The sequence below is a fragment of the Globicephala melas genome, chromosome 11 (assembly GCF_963455315.2).
Source record: "Globicephala melas chromosome 11, mGloMel1.2, whole genome shotgun sequence".
Classification (NCBI taxonomy): Eukaryota; Metazoa; Chordata; class Mammalia; order Artiodactyla; family Delphinidae; genus Globicephala; species Globicephala melas.
In genome coordinates, this window is record NC_083324.2 from 64250514 (window position 1) to 64276884 (window position 26371).

The 26371-nt window shown below is 43.1% G+C and overlaps 1 protein-coding gene across 1 annotated transcript in view; it reads left to right on the top strand.

Annotated features, from left to right (window-relative positions):
• The first annotated feature begins 93 nt into the window (after positions 1-93).
• The window catches only part of ANKS1A (ankyrin repeat and sterile alpha motif domain containing 1A), a 188062-nt gene continuing 161784 nt past the window's right edge, over positions 94-26371 (top strand). The window contains 1 exon segment of the mRNA XM_060308659.1: positions 94-386. Coding sequence (XP_060164642.1) covers positions 196-386 — 191 coding nt within the window. The 5' untranslated portion in view covers positions 94-195.

The following is a 26371-nucleotide window of genomic DNA, read 5'->3' on the forward strand; positions in this document are numbered from 1 at the left end:
GGCGGGGCTCGGGGGCGCTCTGACGCGTGACGCCGGATCCCGGAAGTGACGCGCTCCTGGGGGAAAAGGCGGGGGGAGGGGGGTGGTGTCCCGGCCGGTTTGGGGGGCGCGTTGCCCGGAGACCGAAAGTTTGCGAGCCAGAACAGGCTTGGCGGCGGCCCCGGAAAGGGGGTCCAGGGGGCGGCGGCCCTGGGGATGGGGAAGGAGCAGGAGCTGCTGGAGGCGGCCCGCACCGGACACCTCCCGGCCGTGGAGAAGCTGCTGTCCGGGAAGCGGCTCTCCTCAGGCTTCGGGGGCGGCGGCAGCGGGGGCTCAGGGGGAGGCAGCGGCGGCGGCGGCGGCGGTGGTCTTGGCTCCTCGAGCCATCCCCTATCCAGCCTGCTCAGGTGGGTAACGCTACGGGGCTGGGCAGCTGCCTGGAGACCCCCCTTCCCCTGCCCGTCTCCTGGGTCCCCAGAGAGATCGGGGCTCCGGAGGCCCTGGTGGGGTGGGTTTGCGGGGTGCCCTGGGGCGAGGGCAGGCGGCCCAAAGGGCGAGGGTCGCCGGTGCGGGTCCGCGCGGCGTCAGGCTCTCCTCGTCTCGCCTAACCCGGCAGCGAAGAATGGTGGGAGTGCCCAGGTGGCAGCCTCCGCCGCATGGCACAGCCGGGTTTCACCCTCGCCCGCTGTTGGGTGCCAGCTGTTGTATCTCACAAGCCACTTTAGAGCAGAAAATATGTATATTTTAAATCTCCCTCATCTCCTGCAGAAACTCCCACGCCTTGCAGAATCTCGCGGTTCCCTTGGAGGAAATTCTCTTGATTCCCTTCTTTTGGGAACTTGGAACCTTCCACCAGGCTCTGCAGGACGTGGCTTTTGTTGTTTATATTAAAATTGCCTCTGGGTTTATCACGCTCAAAGTGGTGTTCTTTGAGCCCCTCTTGTGCTTGAAGCTTCCATTCTGGTTCCTTATAGTGAATCTCATTGGATTAGTCTGTTAAGTGTCATATGCAGGGTTCATCAGGGGGTTTATTCATCAAAAAATAAAGCTTTAGAAAGACTTGTTTAGGAAGCTGAGGGGTGCTTTAAACTTTTCCAGGGTCTGTTGTTAAAATAAACACTTGAATCTGGAGCTGTAAGGATTGAGAGAAAAAGGTCGTTTTTATGTGGCTTGGAGGGGGGATTGTAGGTGCTTTGTCAGTGTGAGTAAAATGTGTTGTTTCAGCAGCACTTTCATAGCCGGTTTTCTTTTCCTTCCTTGTTCTTTTGAGGTTTTTAAGAAGTGGAAGTTCATTTAGAAATGGCTTCATTCGCTTTTGTTCCCCATTAGTTTATGTAACTTCAATTTGAGTGAGCTTGGACCTAAAAAGCCCAAGGCTCTAATAAATTGTTAGGTATTAAGCACTGAGTGCAAACCCAGGTCTATACAGGAAGATATTAAAAAGCAGTCTAAGAGAATTCTCCCAGGGGGTTCTTTTGGGGAGGCAAAAACCAGTACCATTTGCGGCAATTTCCAGCCCCTAGAACAATGCTGTCACATAGTTAGTACTCAGGATTTGTTGAATAAATAAAAGTATCAATTAGGAAATGATACATTTCTACATAAACTGATGGTGGTACTCACTGTTAGTAGTTCAGAGAAATGAGACATCACTGTGGGATGAGATGGAGATCAGGGCTTCCAGGAGGAGGGGGACTTCAGCTGACTTTGCAGGATGTGAGGATTTGGGTAGGTGAAGTACTATGAGAGCGTTCCAAGTGGGCACACCATGATCAGGGGCACTGAGGTGGGAAAGGAGACTTATTTGGTGCCAGTGGGTCACTAGAAGAACTTTCTGTCTGGAGCCTTAAGAGGTTGGGTGTGATAAAAAGAAATAATAATAATGGATGGCTATACTTCCATCTTTCAGAGTGACTTAGTCTTTATGTTTATATTCCCAGTTCCTATATCAGTGCCTGACACAAGTGTTCAATAAATGTACTTCGAATGCATAAATTGGGTTTTGAATCTTACCTGGATTACTTTGATATTCCTGCACTTCTGATGTCTGAGAGATGAGAGAAAGACCATACCGGTTTGGAGGTGCCTGTCTCTAATGAACTGAATACTACAGCATTTGTCTGTTTGCCAGAGATACCTTACCCCCCCACCCCCCCACCCCTTAACTACCTTGTAGTTAGGCAAGACTAGAAAATCTTTGTTGATTTTCTTTTTTTTTTTTACTTTGGGGCTCATGTTAATATGTCCAGTCTCTGTCATAAAGGGTGGATGTTGTCTCCACTCCCTTGTGTAAGAGAGCTGACTCCTTCTGACTTGCTCCTGTATCTGTTGTCGAGATGGTATATGGCCTCAGAGCTGCCCCGGCCTCTCATCCCTGTGACTCCTAGGGGCAGGGAGGATCTGCAGGCACTAGTTACACTAGGTATGTCATTAATTAGAGATGACTCTGATTAAACCTAGTGAAAGATTTCTGAGAAAATGAAACCATGCATTTAGATAATCCCTAGGTCAGCATATCCTCCCTTTTTAGGTTTGGAAATAGTAGAGGGTAGGTCTCCTATGCCCACACACCCCACCTCAAGGACCCTGGGTTATTTAATGAGAGCTGTGGAATTGTAGCTTCAGATTTGGCCCTTGCATTAGCTGCCATATCCTACCCCACTAGTATTGTCAATTGCAGCCTACGTTTGTCCGGCTGTTTGGAGTGACCAAGTCAAGCAGGCAGGAATAGGAGCTTACAGCTGCAGTGGATATAAATGTTCTGGATCACAAGTATGTTTGTCTACTCATATGTTTATGACCCAACCCACCCCCCACCCCCATTCTACAAAGGCTTTGTGCTTATTCTTAAGCTACAAAATGCCTCCTCTCTCACCCATCCCTTTTCTCTTATACTGCTTGGGCTTAGGTCTTAACCTCTTAAAGCCCTCCCTAATGACCCTAATACACACAGATCTCTCAGGCTTCTACTTCTTTGGAACCCGTTATCTGCAGTGAACAGTAGCACGTCAACTCATACTTTGCTTGCCTAGATTTCACAGTTTATTGCTTTACATATAGTAACCCTCACCAATTGAGAACATACCTGCTGAGGATCAGAAAGTCAGCAAAGAAGACTTCTACTAGGAAAAAAAGTGGTTATGAACTTCATGTCCTTCTGACCTTCACTTATTTACTGTATACTTATTCAGAAGCAGTATAGTATTACGCTTCAGACCACTTCTTCTGGAGTCAGACTGCCTGGATTCATATTTCGCTGCTACCACTGACTAGCTGCTTGACTTTCTGTGAATTACTCAACCACTCTGAGCCACAATTTCTACATCTGTGATATGGGGGAATATTATCTGTTTTATAGGTATTGTCTTATGTAATGTATGGAAGAAGCTCACCACAGTTTCTGGCACATTGTAAGCGCTCACTGTTAGGCTTCCCCAGTTCCGTTGAGCACGTACAGTTTTGCCATGCTGTACCTGCCACGTGCAAAGTGCCATGCCAGACATGTCTTAAATGCTGTTCTTTTACTCTTGGGTATCTGTTTTCCAAGCCACGGCAGATTAGAAACAGTAAATAAGGGAGAGGCCCTGCTCAGGCAGGCACACTAATGCCATTCACCCACCAAATGTTTACCCATCCTCTGCTTTGTGCTAGGCCAGTTGTTAGATGCACTGCAAAATTTATCTCAGGCCTGGCACATAGTAGGTAGTCTGTCAAAATTAGTCCTCTCCCAATACAAGGTCTGTTCCCTTGTAGTGTTTATAGTAGTATGATATGTCTGTATGACAGATTGGCAAAATAAGAGAAAAAGCAATAAAAGGCTAGCATAATTTTTCCCACCGCCAGTAATTTGAGACTATTAACATAGATGAATATAGCCCTACACACCTTGTTAGGCCCCAAACATCACTGCACTATAGCTTAGTGCTGTAGTATCTGTTTATTGTGACTCTTAGCCAATCAAATAAAGATTAAACTACGTTCAGTATAGCTTGTTAATGAAAGTACAAAAAATTTTAGTTTTCTATCTAAATAATTCAAATATAATATTTGTTATTTCAAAGGACAAGCAGTAGATTATCTAGAAAGCATAGTTATCTAAAATGCCTAGTCCTACAGAGGTTCTGAATAGCATGGATTTTACTTTATATAATACTGTCTCATTTTCTAATTGTTGAATGGTTGCCTTTATTCTGTAGCTTGAGACAGGCTCTGTATTAAACTTTTTTTTTTTTAAACACGGTATTTTTCAGCCCTGGGCACATAGTAGGGCACTCACATTTTCATGTGATGGAGAGTTTAATATGTTTATGGCTATAGTGAAACTACTGATTTTCAGGAAAGCAACTTCTGTTTGAGAATACAGTAAGATTTGGATTAAAAGTGTTCTAACAACTAAGGGAAGAACGTTCTGAGGAAAGGAAAAGTTAAAAGAAAACACAATTCATTAGCTTAAAACTATGAAGTGGATTATGAGCTAAATACTGATATGTGTCAATGTGAATGATGTAAAGTGAAATGCACTCCTGAGGTTCAGAAGCACAGAGAAACAGACCAAAGGTTGTAATTGAGGAATAGATTGTGTCATAGTCTAGGAAAGTTCTATACCTGATTTCTTTTTTTTTTTTTTTTTTGTGATACGCGGGCCTCTCACTGTTGTGGCCTCTCCCGTTGCGGAGCACAGGCTCCGGACGCGCAAGCCCAGCGGCCATGGCTCACGGGCCCAGCCGCTCCGTGGCATGTGGGATCCTCCCAGACCGGGGCATGAATCCGTGTCCCCTGCATCGGCAGGCGGACTCCCAACCACTGCGCCACCAGGGAAGCCCTATAGGGCTGATTTCTTAAGCATGAGAAGAGTGAATAAGAAAAGAAGCCAAGGAGGCTTGCTGGAGAAATCTGAAAATTTATAGACAGTAGCAATAAATTTGACTATAAACTAGATTTTTACTCTACTGTGGGTGGTGGGGAAATTATCCAAAAACAGTCATGAATTTCCCAAAGATATGAAAAGGTTCTGAAATAAGGAATGAAGAATGCAAAGTTGTTTTTTTTAAAAAAATAATTAATTTATTTATGGCTGTGTTGGGTCTTCATTTCTGTGCGAGGGCTTTCTCTAGTTGTGGCAAGCGGGGGCCACTCTTAATCGCGGTGCGCGGGCCTCTCAGTATCGTGGCCTCTCTTGTTGCGGAGCACAGGCTCCAGACGCGCAGGCTCAGTAATTGTGGCTCACGGGCCCAGTTGCTCCGCGGCGTGTGGGATCTTCTCAGACCAGGGCTCGAACCCGTGTCCCCTGCATTGGCAGGCAGATTCTCAACCACTGCGCCACCAGGGAAGCCCGAAGAATGGAAAGTTTTGAAAATTGGATCCCATTTGAGGGGCAATAACGGGTTCTCTCCAAATTTAGAAGATATGACAAAGTTATTCATTGTTTTAAAGAAAGAGGATTCCTGGGCTTCCCTGGTGGCGCAGTGCTTGAGAGTCCGCCTGCCGATGCAGGGGACACGGGTTCGTGCCCCAGTCCGGGAAGATCCCACATGCCGCGGAGCCGCTAGGCCCGTGAGCCATGGCCGCTGAGCCTGCGCGTCCAGAGCCTGTGCTCCGCAACGAGAGAGGCCACAACAGTGAGAGGCCCGCGTACCGCAAAAAAAAAAAAAAAAAAAGAAGATTCCTGATGTTTATTTAAGGAATTCATACTTTAAAAAAAAAGAGTGATTACCCTAACCATTCTATTGAAATGGCCTCCGAGAATGGATGTGTAGCTTGGAAATTATAGTGACGTGACAGCTTTTTCTCATGCTGACCCTTTTACTTTTGCCCTCCTACTGGGCTAGATTTCTTTTGAATGTGCCTATTTTGAGCAAGATGATTTTAACATCCTGAGGAGTGTAACACTGACCATGTAAGGATGTAGAATGGGAGGCCTTAGAAGCAGGAACTCATGGATTTGTGTGATCTAAGTTTCTGCTCTTCTAAGAGAATGCAAGAGCAAAATAACAACAAAAAACACAACTATTTACTAGGATAGCAGTTTTCTGGATCTTCCACTAAACCTTCTTAATTCATTAAAAATGATTTTTAAAGAACTTCTTAAAATACTTCTTTAAGTATAATTTTATTGGGATGGCAACCCTTTTCCTTTCATTTGGAATTGCTGTACATTTTTGCTTTCTCAAAAGCAGAACGTGGTCCCCCTGTTAAAAAAACAAAACAAAACAAAAAAGGTGGCATGCCTGGGAATGACTGCAGCGTGGTTACTTTATATCTAAACATCTAGAGCATGCCTAATGTTAAACTGAGTAAGGCATCTACTGGTAGTAAAAGATAATTTAACATAAGTTTGTTAAGTCAGCGATCTCCCTTAATTCTCTGATTGAAGTTCAGTTTTGAAAAAAAAATTTTAAAAAGAGAATCTATTTTATATATATATTTGTTTATTTATATTTTGGCAGCACCGGGTCTTAGTTGCGGCATGAGGGGTCTTTTTTAGTTGCAGCATGCAAACTCTTAGTTGCGGCATGCATGTGGGATCTAGTTCCCTGACCAGGGATTGAACCTGGGCCCCCTGCATTGGGAGCACGGAGTCTTACCGACTGGACCACCAGGGAAGTCCCTGAAGTTCATTTTTGAGTGTCTTAGTTACAAAAATTAGAGACGGGAAACAGTGAAACAATCCTGTGAAGAATTTGGTTTGTATCTAGTCAGCTTCAACATGTTCACTTGTCCCGGGAGGTTCTGGTCCCAGTGAAAGTTGCATCTTTGGCCAGAAAAATCCCTTTGAAGGTTCTTCTCCCTACCCCTCACCCTCCTTGGTTTGTTCACCTCAAACAGCTATGAATTTTGTTTTGCAAAAGGAAGTCGAGGCTATTTCTGCCCTAGTCTTCAGTAGAGAAAGTAAATTACTGGGTTTTATAGCCCAGAGACACCAAGGAAGCCCCAAAAGTAGATAGTGGAGAGTTTGTTCTTGGAAATGTCAGGCTCTCCTGTGGGCAGGAACTGGGTCTCTTCTGGAGAGCCCTCAGAAAATGTTACCCACACCGATTTCCAAAAGATTACTGGGAGATTTTTTGTGGCGTAGAAAATTATATTGTTACATTCATAGAACATCTTCAAATAACTTTGGTGTGGTTAGAGTTAATGGTAGTAATACTAGAAATTTTATGGTATGGCTTCATATTTATCCTTTCTCAGTAATTTGTAGATCAAGTTTGTTTAGTTTACAAATCAAAAAAGAGTTTTTAAAACGTCAGTTGTCTCTGCTTTACTTGTGATGTTCTTACCACTATTAAAAACGGTGGAGATGATCCAGGAAGCAGAACAGCCCTCTGGCTTACTTAACTGGTGAGAGTTTAGCATGGCTGCTAAGGGTCAGGCTCTGATCCATCTCTGCCTTGTGACTTAGGCAAGTTATGTAACCTCTCTGAGCATCTGTGTGTTCATATATATAATGGGCCTAGGATAGTACCTACCTCCTGAGGCAGCATCCCATGAGTTAAGATGTGTAAGACACATAATGCCTGGCATATGCCAAGGGCTTGGTGAACCTGGGCTACTACAGTTACATGATGGGAGCCCAGTGCTCGCCACCTTTGATGAATCTGGAAAGATAATCCTGTTTGTTAAGGACATGTGTTTTTTGTTTTTAATGTTCCCATTTAAAAATTTATAGTAATTGATAGCAGAGGCTCCCAACATTTTCAAATATGAGTCCCATTTTTAAAAGCCTAAAAATGGTAACGGTGGCAAAGTTACAAACTGATAAAGGTTCACAATCTGTTGTCTGAAATCTTGGGGTTTAGAATCCAGAATTTTGGGGGTGCTGGAGGGTGATACTGAGCTCCTACTGGGATCTGGGGCAGCACTCTGAAACATTACATTTTGGAGTGAAACCTGTTAATATTCACACTAAGTGGGATAAATATGAAGCAGCTCCATATCAGTTTTGCACCTAACCAAGTCTGCCGCTAACTTTCGAAAATTTATTTTCATAACTTTTTGGATTCCTGAATTGTAGACAAGGGATTATGGACTTCTGCCTTTATTATAGAAGAATTGCTAGACACATAAAAGCACAAAGAAGAAAATAAAATCATCTATAGTTCTACCACCTAAAGAAATAAACTGTTGCAATTTTTTTTTTTTTTTTTGGTACGTGGGCCTCTCACCACTGCGGCCTCTCCCGTTGCAGAGCACAGGCTCCGGATGCGCAGGCCCAGCGGCCATGGCTCACGGGCCCAGCCGCTCCGCGGCATGCGGGATCCTCCCGGACCGGGGCACGAACCCGCGTCCCCTGCACCGGCAGGCAGACTCTCAACCACTGTGCCACCGGGGAAGCCCCAACTGTTGCAATTTTGGTGTATATACTTTGGTCTTTTTTCTATGCAAACTTTTTATTTTTCTTCAAAACAGACAATGTTCTGTATGTACTTTGTCTCAAATTTCTCCTTGCTATATTGTGAACATTTTCCCCATCATTTTCTTTTCCCCTCAACCTCATTTTAAATGGGTAAGTGGTATTCCATAGTGTGTATGAACTGTAATTTATTTAATCCCTTCCCTACCATTAGACATGAGTTTGATTTTAGTTTTCTGCTGTTGGAACAACACTGTGATGTACATCCTTGTAGATAAGTTTGTGCGTGCTCGTGCTTATGACATTTTATATACTCAGTAGGATAGTAGATGTAATTTGAGTATTTAACCATTGCAAAAATCACATATGTGCAGTTGAATTTGAGGACTCACAATAATTCTAAGGCCCCTTACATCTCCTGGGTCCTTCTGATTGGAAAGTAATGTACTGATCTATGGCTGCTAAATGCTACTTATATTTAGAAAGGTACCTTTGTGCAGGCACAGGATTTTTATTAGTCAGGTTGGGGCCTCTTGGGTCCTTCTTAAGAGGCAAAATGTTTAGAAGAGGGCCATTAATAATACAAATGCGTTGAGCAATATGCTTCAAGCAGAATGAGACAGAATCCATTTTGTTTTTGCCTTTTGTTGTTCTAGCTTTTATTGTGGGAAATTTCAAACATATAGAAGTCGAGAGAATAAAATAATGAATCCTCACATACCTTAAGTAACCATAAAACAATTATCAGCTTATGGCAAATTTCGTTTCTTTTTATCATCATCCCCCCCCAACTCAATTATTTTGAAGAAAACCTATATATCATTTAAGTGTGTATCTCTAAAAGATAAGGACTCGTTAAAAAATATTAAAAATACCACTATCACACCTGAAAATGGCAGTTCCTTAAAACCGTCAAGTGTTTAGTCAGTCAGGGTTCAAATTTTCCATATGGTCTAAAATATTGTATTATTTATTTTTTAATTTATTTTGGCCACTTGGCTTGTGGGATCTTAGTTTCCTGACCAGGGATTGAACCCAGGCCCTCAGAGAGTGTGGAGTCCTAACCACTGGACCACCAGGGAATTCCCCAAAATATTTTATTTTATATTTTATAGTTGGTTTGTTCAAATCTGTGTTCAAACAAGGTTCATACATTGCATTTGGTTGGCATGTCTCATAAGTCTCTTTAAATCTGTGGCTTTCATCTCTGTCATTTTTTCATTCCAGTTTATTTGTTGAAGAAAAAAAGGTCATTTGCCCCATTTCCCAGAGTCTGGGTTTCGCTGATTGCATCTCTGAGGTATCATTCAACATGTTCATCTGTCCCCTGTGTTTCCTGTGGGCTGGAAATCAGATCTAGGCTTGGTCTGATTCAGGTTCAGATTTTCTGGCAGGATTTCTTTCTAGGGGATGTTGTGTACGTCCTTCTGTTTAGTCTTCTTTTTTGTGATGTCGGCAGCCATTGACGATCACGGTCTAAAGCCATGATTTAGAGTTTGCAAAATGGTGATTTTTCATTTCTATTTTACCTTCTTCGTTTATTAACTGGAATACTTTTTGGAGAGAAACTTTATAGAGAAACCTCATGTTATTAACTACTTGGTTACCCTGAGGTAGAGTTTGTGTAGGAAAGATGGATTAAATGCTTGATTCTTTTCCCTTATTTACCAGTTTTCAGATCAAGTTGGTTTCCTAGTAGTCTTCAGACGTGTCCAATGAGTTTCTTGTGAATAATCATTGTGAACTCGTCCTTTTAAGCTTATTTGTGCTTCAGTAATAACCTTTCTAAAATGTGCTCTGAGACATTTAGACTTTGACAGTTTTACTTTACTATGTAGAGCAGTTGAACTGGTTTGTAATGAAGTGGTGTTGTTTGTATTTGTGTATTTTAATTGAGTGCTATTTCTACTCAGAGTCCTCCAGTTTGTGCTGGTTCTTCTGGTCACTTGCAAATCAAGGATTCTAATCTTCCAGAGTCTGGATTAGTTCAGATGGCTTTTAATTTTTTAAGTTTCCTGCTGGCCATACATGGCCCTATAGGTAACAAAGCCTTAAAAAGATACTCTAGACACTTTAGAGACCAAATTTCTTTAGATTTTAATTATGGAAAACCCACTAAAAATGGTGTTTTCCCACCAGGTTTATGGGGTGGCTCTAGATAAGAATCTGGGTGTGTCAAGGTGAGTTGTTACTTATTCAGTCTCATATGTTACTCTGAATATGTTTCGTGGTGTCACACTTTTTACGTAAACATTGAAGAGTCAGTTGAATTGTCTTTCGTTAAGTATACTAAGCATAGGTCTCTGTCTCATTATTGACTCCTGAGCTATTGCATTCAGAGCTCCCACTCACAGGTCCGATTTTGAGTTCCTGTTCTGTCATCTGTATATTTTCTTTTCTTGGTTTGGAGCTCAACTATATATGAAAGTATTTCTTTTATTTTATCCATTGGTTTTATGTGTTTGGAGTGGGGGTGGGAAGACTGGGTCAGGGTCCTTCTGCTTTGGCTCAGATTCCCCCCCTTGACCAGCCAGATGTACAAATGCTACACCTGTAGTGTCAATTTAAAAGTGATAAAAGCACCACATGGAGCCACTTATTTGTTTCTTTTTGACAGTTGTTGGGACAGTAAGGGTTCTACTTCAGAGAGATCTTGGCCTCTATTAGGCAATGACAGCATCCAGCTCCATCTTACTCCATAGCACTGTCATGTTGGGCTCTCAGATTCTTTAAAGAGCATTGTCATGAGTTAAGATGAAAAACGAAAACAAAAACAAGAGAAGAAATATGTTTGACTTTACTGAGAAAGGAAAATGTATCTTAAAACACTTGAGCTTCATAGTGCCAAGGAGTTCACACTGTCGAGTTGGATGGTGTGTAATTCTTGCAAGACCGAGGCTGTGCCTCTGCCTCCACGTGATGGGGTCTGTCCTCTGTCAGGGTTGCACGCTGGCTTATCCCTGCCAGTGAGGACTCGATGTGACTGGAAGAGCAGCTCCAAATGTATGTCCCACTAATAATAGTACTAGTAGTCAGCATTTATTGACCATGCACTGATATTGCATTAGTAGCCTTAATTTGGAGGGCATTATTAAGTGCTTTTCCTTACTAAGATTAAGAAAGTAAATTTTTTTATTATTGTCCCTCCTTTTATTGAATTTGTGACTTTCAGCTTTGCTTGTGTATAGTCAGATCTCCTAATTACAATTCTTTTCAGTCATAGCGAAAGCTTAAAGTCTCAGGGATTTTAATTTTCTTAATTAAAAAAAATTGGAAACTCTCTCTTCTTACCTGTGAAAAACTAGAGACAGTGGTACTATTACTTGAGGTATCAGATACTTAGAAAACACAAGCTAGTGTATTTGGAGGTGGTGCTTTATTTAACCTTAGGAGGACCCTTCTTAAAGGGAGTTTCTGCCTGTACCCCAGCCCTTTTTGTCTGAGTGAACCAACCTGTTGACTTTGTTTTCCTTTCACCTGAATAAGCCTTCATTGTGATTTTCTTTTCAGTTTCCTTTAAACACAATCCATTTCTCAAGTTATTTTTCCTTTTGAATTATAATTGAGACCTACTTCTAAGAAGTCCAGTGGCCAGAAGAGCTTTCAGAACAGATCATTTCAAAAGGGCTGTTTACCTGGAAAATTCTTTCTGGGGCTTGTTTTTAGATCTTTAGCTCTTTGCTCAGCCTGGAGAGGAGCCTGGTCCTGGCTTTGTTCATAACTGTTGGTGTCATGTTCCCTCCTCCTCCTATGATCCAGCTTGATTCTGGATCCTGGTTCGGTTCACCTGCCTGATTCTTGCTTCTTCAGGTTGCCCCACAGCCCTGATAAAACTTCCACAAAAGCCCAGCTCAGATTGCAGTATTTGAGGTAGTTCACTCACAAGTTAGTTCACAGCAGCTCAGAGCTGTCGCTACAGACTCTATGGTAGGTTGGGATGTACACGTTGTTGGGGAAGAGTTTTACTTCTTGAGCACTTAATACTTTCCTCTGTCTGTACCCAGAACTTTACATCTGTATTTTCTCAGTCTATCTTCACAGCATACCTGCTAGCTAATTGTTATTATCCACATTTTACAGATGAAGAAGCAAAGGTTCAGGGAGAGGTTAAAGTGACCAGCTCAGGGCCACATGGAGGATGGCAGAGCCAGGAGTCTGACTCCCCAAACTTCTGCTCGTAAAGCATTGCGTTTGACCACTTGGAGAACTGTCTTTGGAAGAAATTCAAACCACCCCTTACTATATGCTTAGGTAAAATTTTACCCCCCAGATTAGGGATTTATTTATTTTAATTTAATAGTTGCTTTGATAACACTTTGTGCCATCCACAGTTCTTAAGCACTTTACAAATATTAGCTCATTTCATCCTCATAACAACACTTTGGAGAGGGCACAGGTAGTATTGCCGTCTTACTGATGAGGAAACCAAAGCCTGGAGCCATCAGATAACTTGCCCACTGTAGTAAGCTGGGAAGTGCCGAGGCTTGCTTCCAAGCCCAGGCAGACTAGCTCCGGAGTCCTTAGTCTTAGCTTCTACGCAACTGGGGATTGTTCCTTTTATTAAGAGTGTAATACAAAAGCCCTTTGGAACACTTTGACTACATAAAGTGAGAGGCTTATTTTTTAAATCATTGGCAATTTCCTTGGAATATAAGAAAGTTAGATGAGGGGAATGTCTTTAAACTTATGCCAAATAATATATTAGTTTAGAGGATATAGGGAAAGCCGTGCAGCTCACGAAGAGGAAAAAGCCTCCCTTATTCTCAAACTTCCTCAAACTTTTCTTCTAGAAAATCCTCACCTTCCTCTCAAGCAGGTTAATGCTTTCATGAATTTCACCTCTGAGAAAATTCAGTACCCTCCCCTCCCCCACCAGATTTTAAAGTGGTAAAGATTTGTTTTGGACACATGCCTGCGGGATGTACCACAGAGGCCAAAGGGTGTGCGAGGGAAGTAAATCTAAACAATTGGCAAGAAACTAGAGGCCTGTGTATTTGAAATTATTTCTAGCTATTGCTACCCATTCTGCTCTTTTACAATTCCTTCCCCTTCCCCTGCCTCATTAGTGGTTTATGACCAGATTTTCCATTCCCAAACAATAATTAGTTTGTCCATAAAATGACTTTCAGAGAGTACTGTCTGGCTGGTTCAAATGATTGTTGATAGTAGTTTGAAGCCTGGGATTATGGGACAGGAAATGTTACTTCCGTAATCCTTGGTGCTTTAATCTTCACAATCCTGTGATATTGGTATTAGTGACCATTTTACTGATGAGAAAGGTTAAAGTGACTTGCCCAAGACCGAGATTTTCCATTTGCAAGGCCTGTAGAGTCTATTTTATGTGGAGATCATGGCTGCCAAGAAGACGTCTGAGTCCCCAGGTTGTAGAAGTAGAAGGAAAAGATAGTATTCTAGCTGAGTAGTACTGAAAACACCTGTGGGTCCTGTATGCTTAGCAGTAATAGAATACTCTATTACTTTTTATCTGTTACAAATGAAAATACCTCAGATGTTGAAATTGGCAGAGATTCCAGATTCATTACTTTTTAATCTGTTACTATCTCCATTATTATATGTTTAAGAACTCGGCTGGAGAATAGTTTTCTTGCTAGTCACTCTTACCAGCAGCCTTTTTGCTGTCTTTAGCAGACCCAGAGCAGACTTTCAGAAAGGTTTTTAAGTAAATGATCGAGGGTTTAGTGTTTCACTTTAAAGTTTAACAGTTTTTTCTTTCTTGGAGAGTGTATACAAAATCAGGATCCAGTACTTTTACTTAAGTTTTTTCAACCAACTTAAGTTTTTTCAGACAGAGCTGTCTTTTTAAAAATGTCTTTTCTGTAACCATCATGATCTGTTAGACTCTTTGTCTTTAGTTACCATCATTTCTGTTTCCCTCACTTTTTAATATTTACTCTTTAGTCGACTATATATCTGAAAAAATGTGATTATATAATAATGTAATAACCAACATTATTGCCGTGTGTGTGTGTGTGTGTGAACACTTCCTATTGCTCAAGGTATTATCTGATTTCCTTCTATTGATGAAATAATGAAGTCACTGGCTGACTTCATGTGATGAATCTGGCTGGCATCAGGTTTCCTCATTACCAGGTACTGGGACTTGCAAGATTTTGACACCTGTAGCCTTAACCTTCTGCTTTTTAACATTGTTTTGATTGTGTTTCACATTCATTTTAATGTGTTTAATTTGTTTCTCATTGCCCACTTAGTATTCATACTTATACTAGTCACTTAGGATTGGTCTTTTGGTTCGTGTGGCCATCTGGGATTGAGTGGAACAAAATATAAATCTTGTCTTTCCTTCCTTCACTGATTTTGATGTTAGCCTTTTATTTGATCTGTAGATACCCAGACAAAATCTTTAAATTAAGCCTTAAGTTCTTCTTGTCTGTAGAGTTGGCCTAGGACTGTTTGGAACCCTGGGTTCTGGAAAGCACATAGGTCTCTTAGTTTTACCCTTTAGTCAGCCTCTCCGTGCTTGAACTCTGAAGGGAAGAGGATGAGGGTTAGACAGAAAAATCAGTCTACAGGTAACATGGCCTCCAGGAAGCTTCCTCCTTCAGGGTGCACGCTGCCTCTGGGGAAGGGCATGGGAGACCAGGCCCCCAGGGGCCTTCTGCCTAGAATTACCTCAGCCATTCTCTAGTTGTATGATCTTGGCAATATATATATATATTTTTTGTGGTACGCGGGCCTCTCACTGTTGTGGCCTCTCCCGTTGCGGAGCACAGGCTCCGGATGCGCAGGCTCAGCGACCATGGCTCACGGGCCCAGCTGCTCCGCGGCATGTGGGATCTTCCCAGACCAGGGCATGAACCCGTGTCCCCTGCATCGGCAGGCGGACTCTCAACCACTGTGCCACCAGGGAAGGCCCTTGGCAATATTTTTTACTTCTCCTGCACCTCAGTTTCCCATCCATTAAAAAAAAAGGGGGGGCCAGTGTTTGTAGCGTTTCCTGACAGAGGTCCCAAGGAAGGTGCATCAGCACGTCTTAAAGCAGCTGCAGAGACAGACTGGGGAAAGGACCTACTGCTTACTGTACTCTTACTGTGTGCCAGGAACCATGTGGCTTTTTCTACACCTTGTCCCGCAGGGTGGCTCAGGAGAGAAAGAAGCCTGTCGCCTCAACTATGTGAGTCTGCAAACGGGCCATTGCTCTTTCTGCCCTTGAAGCTTTCATAAACAACTACATTCCTGTATGTCAAGCATACTGCTGTAGGAGATACTTAGGAATACGAAATTGGTCAGTTCCCTTAAGAAACTGACTTGATTAGAGTGATGATAAAATGGCCCCATGATCTCCTCAGAGAAATCGTTGATTCTAGTACTGGGGCAGGAAAAATAAAAAAAGAGGAATATGTCAAAAGAACACAGAAGCCAACCTGAAAGAGCTCTCAATTGCCAAAGTTGGAACAATATGAACAGCAAAATAAAAAGCAATAGTAATGGATCATAAGCCAAAGAATAAAATAAACATCTATGAGTTAATGATATAAATGATTGAATAAATAAGTAAATGGGAGAGAAGAGATAGCTCTTCTTTTCAGAAGAATTCCAGTTAATAAATGTAGAAGGAATGAGAGGAATAGAAAATCGCCATTAGCACACCACAGTAATAATTGCTGCAGGCAAGATCTACCAATGAAGGCTAAAATTAGTTTGTGACAGTTTAAGGAGAAACAGCATATTAGCATGGCCTTAAATCATCTTCCAAAAATATTTATTAATTACTGTGGTGGTTTCAAACCATGTCCACATATTCTTTGAAACTCTCCTCTCCTGGGGAGGGAGTTTAATTCCCCTTCTCCTGAGTGTGGGCTGGTCTTAGAGACTGGCTTCCAAATAATAGAGTATGGAAAGGGAAAACAGTAACTTTACCGTGGAAGAACTTGGCAGACACCACCTTAACCAAGAGGTCAAGGTTAACATTTTTAGTCATGTTGATGTCACTTACCCCCTGATAGGATGTGATGAGAAGGGCACTTCACCTCTTATGTTCTTCCCCCAAAATCCATAATTATGGGAAAACAGACAAACTCAAACTAAAGAGCATTCAACAGGATACCTGACTAGTAGTCTTTAAAAGTGACAGGGCTGTGAAACACAAGGAAAGCCTGAGGAACCATTACAGAATGGAGACTAAGGAATTATGCCTACAAATGTAAAGTGGACCAGAAAAAGGGCATGAGTGTAAAAACATTATAAATCAACTATACTTCCAAAAAAAAATTAAAATAAACAAAACTGGAGAAATCTGAATAAAGTCTGTAGTTTAGTTAATAGTATTGTACCAGTGTTACTTTCTTAAGTTTGGATCAATGTGCTGTGGTTATGTAAGATGATAACATAAGGGGAAGCTGGGAAGGTACACAAGAGCTCTACTATCTTTGCAGCTTTTCTGTAAGCCTAAAATTATGTCAGAATAAAAAGTAAACACACAAGCGCCATGTCAGGTAGTGGCTCTGAAGTCAAGTTCTCTGGGTTCAGATCTTGCCTTTGCCACCTACCAATTGAGAGAAAATAGACAACTTTCTTAATTTCTTGGCCTCAGTTTCCTCATCTCTAATAATAATATCTCCCATATAATAAGACTGAGTGAAGATTAAATGAAGTTATGCATGTAAATACTTAGAACAGTGGCTGGAACATAGTAATGGCAGCTGCCAATATTAATATTTATAAAGAGGAAGTCCAACCACCTTTTAGGTACTTGACTGTTTAGCCGTGGATGTAGATGGTTGGCGCTAAAGGAGGTTGGAAGAAGAGAAGATGGTAATGGACTAGGGTGGTCTGGAGACCCCTCCCCACCACTCTGTATACCCCTAGGATGCTGGCTTGATTGTGTTTAGACTTTAGGCCTGAGAGAGAGCGAGAGAGTGTGAGATTGAGAGTAAGATGACACTTCAAAAAATTGTTTTAGTCCCAACAGGATTGTAGCTATACTTTGAGTGTTTGTTGATTGAGAAACTATGTTATAACAGAGTGACTCTAAAGTTAGTAACACTCTGAAATTAATGTGTTTTATTAAATATGGTAGCTTCTCTGTACCTTTGGGACATTGTGATACGTATGTGCATGTGAGACATTTATCCTGCCTGCTTCCAATGCCTGGTGTACAAATGCATTTGCTGACCCTTTATAATAACACTGTAGCCCTGGGGCTAAGAATCACTGCTGTGGGTGACCAGGAGCTTTCAGCGTGCAAACATGCTTTGACTTCAGGCCTCATCTTTGAGGCTGTCTTCCATCATAGGGAGAGTGTACTTCCTTTATTAGTTAAAAAAAGTTATTGAAGTATAATTTACATACAGTGAATGCACGGATAGTAAGTGTACAGAGCAATGTGTTTTACCTAGTATACATCTGTGTACTCATCACCAAGATCAAGACATAGAACGTCTCCGGTACTCCAAAAGGCTGTCATGTCACCTCCCAGCCAAAAATGCCCCTCCTTGCGGTAACTACCATTCTGGCCTTTATCACCATAGGTTTTTGCCTGGGAATGTGTTTCCTTTTCTCCACCATACACCCAGACTCATGGGGTACAGTGGGGTGGGAGCAGGGATGGGTCTATATGTGCCGAATACTATACTTGACACATGCCCAGACTTAAATAAATTCTCCCATAAAACCACAGACCTGGGCTTGCCTGGGGGCGCAGTGGTTGAGAGTCCACCTGCCGATGCAGGGGACACGGGTTCGTGCCCCGGTCCGGGAAGATCCCACGTGCCGCGGAGCGGCTGGGCCCGTGAGCCATGGCTGCTGAGCCTGCGCGTCCGGAGCTTGTGCTCCGCAACGGGAGAGGCCACAACAGTGAGACACCCGCGTACCCCCCCAAAAAACAAAAAACCCCCCACAGACCTGGGCTTATGTTACTTATCTAAATTCAGTCTCATATCTCACTGACTGCAGAGTCCATGTTTTTTCCATTGTACCATGCTCTGTGCCTTCAGCTGACATTTACCATAATAATTATCATCATCATTAATGAGAAGTCACCTTAGTAGTTCCCCCGCCGCCACCCCCCCCCCACAGTAGCTTACACGTGTAACTCTCTAGTAGGCGAAGTTGTGCTGATTTGGAACCAAAGGACGATGGCTCTTCATTTAATGAGTCCCAGGCCTTGTGTGAGCCAGTGGAATTAGAGAGAAAGAAAGGCTCCGTCACAGCCTTCTAATCTTCTAACGAGGGAGACAGATAGGAGGTGATGAGTGCTATGAAGCAGGGATGCTGGAGGATCATGGAGGAACCAAGGGACAGGGTGAGGGTGAGGGGGGCACTCTTAAGTGTGTGAGGGAAGTGCTCCTCCTTGAAGAAGTGACGTCTGAGTGGCACATTAGAGATAATAGGAGCTGCGCAGGCAAAGAAGGAGAAAGTGAGGGCTCATCCAAGCTGGAGAGAGAGTGCACAGCATGTGCAAAGGATGGAGAAAACTGCAGGCGATTGTCTGGTGTGAGGGCGGAGGCGGGGTGCTGGGACTGGGGAGAGATGGGCTTGGAGTAGCAGGCAGAGGCGAGACCGTCAGGCCCACGTTCAGGACTTGGATTTTACACCGAAGGTAATGATGGATTTGCAATCTCGAAAGGTCACTTCAGATTTTGGGGAAGTGGATCGGAGGGGTCGAAATTGATTAGGCGTGTAAAGCTATTAGGACTAGTAACAATGGGCATGGAGAGGAGCCCGGACTGGAAAGATATTCAGAAGGTGCAAGGAACAGGACTTGGCAGTTGATTTACAAGCAAGAAATCTCTTGTGATCTTGTGATTGTTGAAATCTCTTATGACTAAATAGGATTTTACAATGTAAAATAAGAAAGTGGAATTTTGAGGCCTGGATTTTCGTAAGTCATAACTGAAATACTTTTTTCCCTCTTCAGCAGAAGGGAAGTGTTTGCTTTAGAATAGCCCCATTACTTATTTCTGTGTGCATAGGCATTTGGAGATGAAGGCCTAGAGTTGTATGATAATTTTTTTAAAATCGGGCAGATAAATCAGTCTTTTGGTTTGTTCTAATCGTCCTTTGTTTGTTGCGGTGAAAGCTAAAGCTCCAAATGGGTGTTCCCACAGAGAAGACCCGTGGACGCTTGCACCTGGGGGTGACTAGTGCTACGGAAAGCAGGAAAAGACTTCCTACTCCTTTCAGGATAGTTGTTTATTTACTGGTATGTGTACAGAAAGCCAAACCAGCACTTCTTGCAGGGTGGTGTATGGATTTGATTCTAAGGTTTTTATAAAGTTTAATGCTAACCCTGTCTTTGCTTTGGCCTGTGATATGCTGGAATAAGCTCCTTCGATGTGCACAGGATAGCAGTGAGGGGGATCCTTAACCCACAGGGCTGTTATCTAGGGCCTAGCACTTCCTCACAAACAGTCCTGGCCCTTAGCTATGAGAATACGTCCTTGTGAAGTTCAAGGACCATGTACATAGGACTGGAAATTTCTAGAAAAGGCAAAACAAGCTGCTTGGGCTTTGTGATTGCAATGTCTGGAGTCCTAACCCTGAATGGTCATTAAGAAACCCAAACCACACCCTTTCTGCTGAGAGGAAGCTTTTCTCTCCAGTCAGCCAACATTCATTTATCTGCCAGCCCCAGCTCCAAATTTCCTGTTACTATAAATCTCTGACAGATTAGAATGAAGGATGGTGGTATGTGGGATGGAGAATCCTCATTCAAATGAGTAGAAGAGAAATGGCAGTTTGGCTACAGAGTCATATATAATAAAATGCAAGATATATTTCTTGCCCCTGGAATATCTATGCAGTGTTCTGAGTCGCCACGGAATCTCTGATGTTCCAGTTTTCAGGTGGTGCCCAGGGACTGTTTATGCTTTTACAGCAATGCAAGTTCTTGTTCACCCAGGGATGTTCAATTCAGCTTTAAGTTGTGAGTAAAAAAAGCGTGCTGGGTGAGCAACAATTTATGAAAGCCGCCAGGTGTTACCTCAGTTCAGTGTTGTGATGAAATCAAACAATTATGCTAATCTGACACCTTTATTGATGTGCATGATCATTATTGTGCTGCATGGTAATTAGGTAAGCAATTCATGTAAGTGACTATAATTAGTATTAATTTTTACATGGCCAGATCAAAATTTCACAGTTTCTTGTTTACTAATTTGTTGTTCTCCAGCATCTATAATTAGCATCAGTGTCAGCATTTTCCGGTGATACTCGTGTAGTCTGATCCTTATCTGGTGTGCTCTGGTTCCCCTGTATTTAAACATAAAACATAGAGCCCCTTGGAGGGAGAGGGTGGTCCTCAGCCCCATTTTCTCTCCCCGGCCTGATCTCAACCTCAGAGCAGCTTCTGCGGCTTCTCCCTGATCCCAGGTGTTCTGGTAGTCTGGTGTCTTCAGGGAGGTGGGGCTCCAGACCCTGACACTGGGTAGCTTGCCCAGGGGTGGGAGAGCCCCCTTCACCTCTGAGAGGAGTTGACAACACATTTTATTAAAGAGTAGGAATTGAAATAACTGAAAATCTCTCACCTAGCACATAGTAAGGATTTAGTAGACAGTTATTTTTTAGGAAATACCTTATTCTACTGCAAAGATGATTTTAGGTTAGAAAAATGTATACTAGTAAGAATACTTTGATATCTTGGTTAGAGGATCATTGAAAACAATACATTTGGGATGGATTGAGAAACAGAATTAGTTCTGAGTGACATGTTTGACCTGCTTTTGTGTATCTGTATGGTATGTAGGGATGGGTGGTTCTGTTTTTGATGATGAGATGCAGAACCTTATTGTGGTCCTGCTGGCTGAGTGTGTATTGCCTATTTTTATTGTGGTTAACCTGACCCACCATTTGGTTCCCTAAGGTTAGGTTTCCTTTCCTGTACTGGATGAATGCTGTCAGCTTCTGCAGAAGTGAACTTTGTTCATACTTCAAACATTTACTGAGTTTCTGCTCTGTGGTAGGCCCTGTGCTAGGAGCTGGGTACAGAAGGATGATCAAATATCTCGACTTTAAATAATACCTTTTGCATTGACCTGTGTCATCTCCTTGGCCTCACCACCCCTGTAAAATGGAGAAAGACTGTTCATGTGCCCACAAGACAAATAAGTAGACACAGAGAGAGGAACTGACTTGTTTAAGGTTATACATCAAAATAGTGGCTGAACTAAGCCTCGGTCTCTTGACCTCCAACTATTCACTGGTTAGGAAAGACTACATAAAATAGTCTTTGAATCTACAACTAATCAGTCAGGAAGGATGGTATCTTCTCAAAGAAATTTATACAAACATTTAAAAAATTTATACAAATGATTCTGAGACTGTGCTACTTTATGAAAATTCGGTGATTCAAAACATCAGAATTTAAACAGTCCTAATTAAGTACTCATAATTTGCTCAGCAAAAATATTTGTCACTAATGGGTCTAGAATGATTTAGTCATCATCATTTGATTTATAGAGTGTTTTCAGGAAGACACTGTTCAGTGTGAATTTAAGTTGGTCTGGGATGTTGTAAGATTTTTCTAAGATTGAGGAGGAAATGGTTTTGAAATTCTGTTACTCAGTATTGAATTGGCCAGGACAGGAAACAGAGAGTAAGGTGCCAGCCCATTTTCTTGGGCAGCTAGAAATCTTCCAGGGCCCAGTAGTCATTTTAGGTTTATTCTGTGAAGGAAGCCTTTGGGCTACCTGTGTTATTGACTCTTCCATTTCTGAAGAAGGAAAATTTCCCCGTAAGTGAAGTGAGAAGAGCACTAAAATATTGCACTTTGAACCCCAAAAGAGTGTTCATTGAACATAGGCCTGTCCAAAGGCTCTGAATGTGGCAGCACGATAGGCTGTAGAATTGTTTCTCCCTGGGGTCTTACTGAGGGCTTCTGGAAGTAGCAGGAAGAGGGCAGAGGTGACCTGGTTTGGTGAGAGGCTGTGGACTCGAGACCTCGCCAAACACAGGTTGTAGGTTGTATGATCTTGGGCACATTGTTTCATGTATCTCATTTTTTTCAGCCGTAAAATGGGGTGATATTTTACTCTAGAAGGGTATTTGGGGCTATCATGTTCTGTTTGTGGTGGGAAGCATTAGCTAGCTCTTTATGTCATTTATTTCTGGGATCGTTGAAGTCTGTCTCACCCACCAGAATATAAGTTCCACGAGGGCCAAGGCCACGTCTTTCTTTCTGCTTACATGTGTCCCCTGCCCCTGTGGCAGTGCTAGAGCTTCATAGATACTCAGATACTTGATGAACGAAGGGGACCCCATAGTTAGTGCTGTAGGCAGCTGGAAAAATGCAGACACCCTTCCTGTAAGCATAGATCTGTATTGGTTAACATCTTGGAACTTCAGGCCTGGGCAGATTTGTGGGTTTTGGGTTTTGTTTTTGGCTGCATTGGGTCTTCGTTGCTGCGCGCGAGCTTTCTCTCTAGTTGTGGTGAGTGGGGGCTACTCTTTGTTGCGGTGCACGGGCTTCTCATTGCGGTGGCTTCTCTTGTTGCGGAGCACGGGCTCTAGAGCACAGGCTCAGTAGTTGTGGTACACGGGCTTAGTTGCTCCGCGGCTTGTGGATTCTTCCCAGACCAGGGCTCGAACCTGTGTCCCCTGCATTGGCAGGCGGATTCTTAATCACTGCGCCACCAGAGAAGTCCTGGGCAGGTGTTTTTTGTTGTTGTTAATAAAGTGCAGTTTGGGTTTTTACATTCCTAAGATTTCCTTCCAGAGGGTTTCCTTTTTATTTCTGCTTGATTGATGAGAATGTAATAATGGAGTGAAAGGAAAGGCTGACTGGTTTTTGCTCTGCGGTGGGCTGGCACATTCTTGAAGCCCTGATCTCTAAGCCACTCTGTTCTGTTTGGGGTCCACTCCTAATTTAAGGCAGAGCTGGTTGTCTCTGTTCCCATCTTCTCAGAGAAAGTATTTGGTTCCAGGTCAGAGCGGTTTTCCTTGCAGCCAATATAAAGCCTTTGAGGAGCATCATGTCTGCCTCTTACTTATTAACACATTGAGGAATATCTGGATATGGAGCTTTAGGAAAGGATGAGACCGGCGTCTCAACTACAATACACTTTTCTACAAATATTGCTGAATTGGAGTTAAAATGTTAGTTAATATGAAAATGGAATTACTTTGGACTGAGGCTGCTGCTTCCTCTGTGTGCTCAGTGGAGCCTGCTGTGGAAGAAAAATCAGACAAAATGCTCTCTATTAAAGCCTCTATTTTAAGAAGAATGATTCAGAGAGTAACCCAGGTCCAAGAAATTTTCATCAACAAATAAAAACTGAATTGCCAGGTTTGCCAGATGTCTCATTTTAAAGAAAAATTTCCTCATTTGATCTCTTGTAAAAGTCTTCCTTCTGGGGCTTCCCTGGTGGCGCAGTGGTTAAGAATCCACCTGCCAATGCAGGGGACACGGGTCCCGTGCACCACAACTACTGAGCCTGCGCTCTACAGCCCGCGAGCCACAGCTCCTGAGCCCGCGTGCCACAACTACTGCAGCCTGCATGCCTAGAGCCCATGCTCTGCAACAAGAGAAGCCACCGCAATGAGAAGCCTGCAAACTGCAACGAAGAGTAGCGCCCGCTCGCTGCATCTAGAGAAAGTCTGCGTGCAGCAACAAAGACCCAACACAGCCAAAAAAAAAAAAGTCTTCCTTCTGACCCTGAAATATGCTCTGCCCCCATGTAACTTAAAAATAAAAAAGTTTCAGCGTGTTCCCCATCCCATCTGCGTAGGGCTTATAATTCTACATGGTTCAGCTGGGAATTGATTGCATGAACATAAAGGCAAAAAATACCACATTATTGGACTACAGAGTTTGCGGAAATTTTCTTAAATTGTCAAGTATACTCCATCTTGGTCTTTGACTCACCAGTTATTGAGTACCTGCTGTGAACAAGCACTGCTCTGTGTTGGCTCAGGCAGAGGCAACCTCCCTGCTGCCTGCAGTGTGATCATCCCTTATTAAAGGTGTGCCCCCCAGCCCTCCTGCATTACCTGGAGTAATAGGGTTAAATGGCTAATAATTAAGCGGGGGTGGGGGTGGGGGGGCCTCTCCCTTTATAGATAGAGACACAGGTTCTTCTAATTGGTGTCTAATTGGCGCTGGGGAAGGGCAACATAAAACCCTCCTTTGTTTGGTCCACCACTAAACCTTGCCCTGTGGGCCTTCCAGGTGTCCTATCCTGTGTACTCTGGTAGAGAAGCTGGAGAGAAGCTGGGGGCTTAAGGGGCTGCCCCAGCAGCCTGCTAGCCTGCCTACAGCTTTCCTGCTGCCCCAGCTGCTGGCCAGAGCTGCTGGAGACGGAGAACTGGGAGCTGGCCCATGGCTGAGTGCCTCTTCCTGTGTGGTTTGTGGAGAGGTGGGTTTCACTCAGGTACATTGAGATGTCAGTGATGGATTGTTGGTTTTTTTGTTTTTGCACCTTTTCGTTTATGGGACCTCTTCTCTTCTCATCCAGCCAAGCTCCCCTTCCCCCTGCCCCGTGTTCCAAATTACCTATCAGAATTCCTGTAACCACTGTGTAGCTAGATTCAACCTGATGTTAGAAAGTCAGTTTTTGTAAGAGGATTCACAGTGAAGTGCAAATGACGTGGCCATCTGCCCTGTCTCACTCTGCTTGTCTGTTCAACTAACCAACAAATGCGATGGTGTCTTGTAGGTAAAGATATTTTTTTGAGTCAAGGGTCTTTGTCTTCTTCCAGCTGGCTAGAGGAGAAGGGACATCATGTCCCTAGAGAATCCACTGCTGACTTCCCTGTCCTCCCCCCTTGCTCTCTGGCTTCTTTTCCAAACCTCAGGCCAGGAGGCCCCTGGCCCAGCTTGGCCCCATCTCCCCACCTCCCCACCCCTGGCTGCTCTGCTTAGGGAATTCGAGGTGTTTCTGCTCTGGCCAGGGTCACAGCAGTTTTTGAGGGTGGAGCTGTGGGTGGGAGCTGATAAGCAACTTCCAGAACTCCCGGACTGGACAATCCCTGGAGAGAGGAGGAGGCTGTCTCTTGTTATCAACTCCCTCCCCCACCTGGGAGCACCTATTTTTTCCCCCTCAGTTTTGCTGCCTCAGGCTCACTCCAGAAATATTTTTCCTGTTTCTCATTCCACTGTCTCTGCTCTGTCCCTAGAACCTGCCCCACTTGTTCCTTCCAGAGACTGAGTTTAGCTGTCGTCGTTGAAATCAAAGCCTTGAGTTTGTGGGTGTGGAACACCTTCTGGTTGAGAGTCAGAGGGTGTTGAATTCTCTGCCAATGTGGATCGGGATTGGTGATGCCATTTGAAGGCAGGAGGGACTTGGGAGAGGCAAGGTGCTCAGTGTTTAGGAGCATAGGTTTTGGAGCTAGTTGACCTGGGTTCAAAGCCAGCTTTCTCTTTAGCGGTAATTTATTTAAACTCTTTGTACCTCAGTTTTCTAACTTCCAAAATGGGAATAATAACAATAGTACCTTGCACCTCAGAGGGCCTTTGTGAGGATAACATGTTTTGCACAGCACCTGGAACATGGTATGTGCTTATTAAACGAGAGCTTTGTAACTGTCGTATAAGGTGAAGCTATGGGGCTGATAACATGGGCGCCAACAAGTTCATCCCCAATGCGCCTCTGTGCTTTCTGTGTAGAAAATCACAGTGAGGAGAAGAAGGCAGCAAAAGGTATCTCTGGATCAGTTTCACAAAAAGCCTTCACATTTATTAGCACATCGTCTCAAGGTCTCCTTAAAGATGGCTACTAAGTCTGTTTACTGAATTTTATAGTCTCATTAAAAGTATCCTGTTGCCTTCTGATTTATTGAAGGAAAAAGTTGACTGCAAGCATGAAAAAAACATTTTTTTTTTACAGAAAACCATGTAACTATAACATATTAAATGTGAATTGGGCAAGTTACTGTTACATTTTGAATTTTATATACTCCTTAAAAAACTTGATCCTGAATGAGTATCAGTTATGATTGGTGAACTATAATGTTTCTAGTTCTTTATAGGAAAAGTTGGAATTTTGTCTCTGGGGAAGCTTCCCCCAGGAGACTGTTATTTCTAAGAGGAAATTGAATATTGGCTCAGAGCACCGTTTCAGGATCATTGGC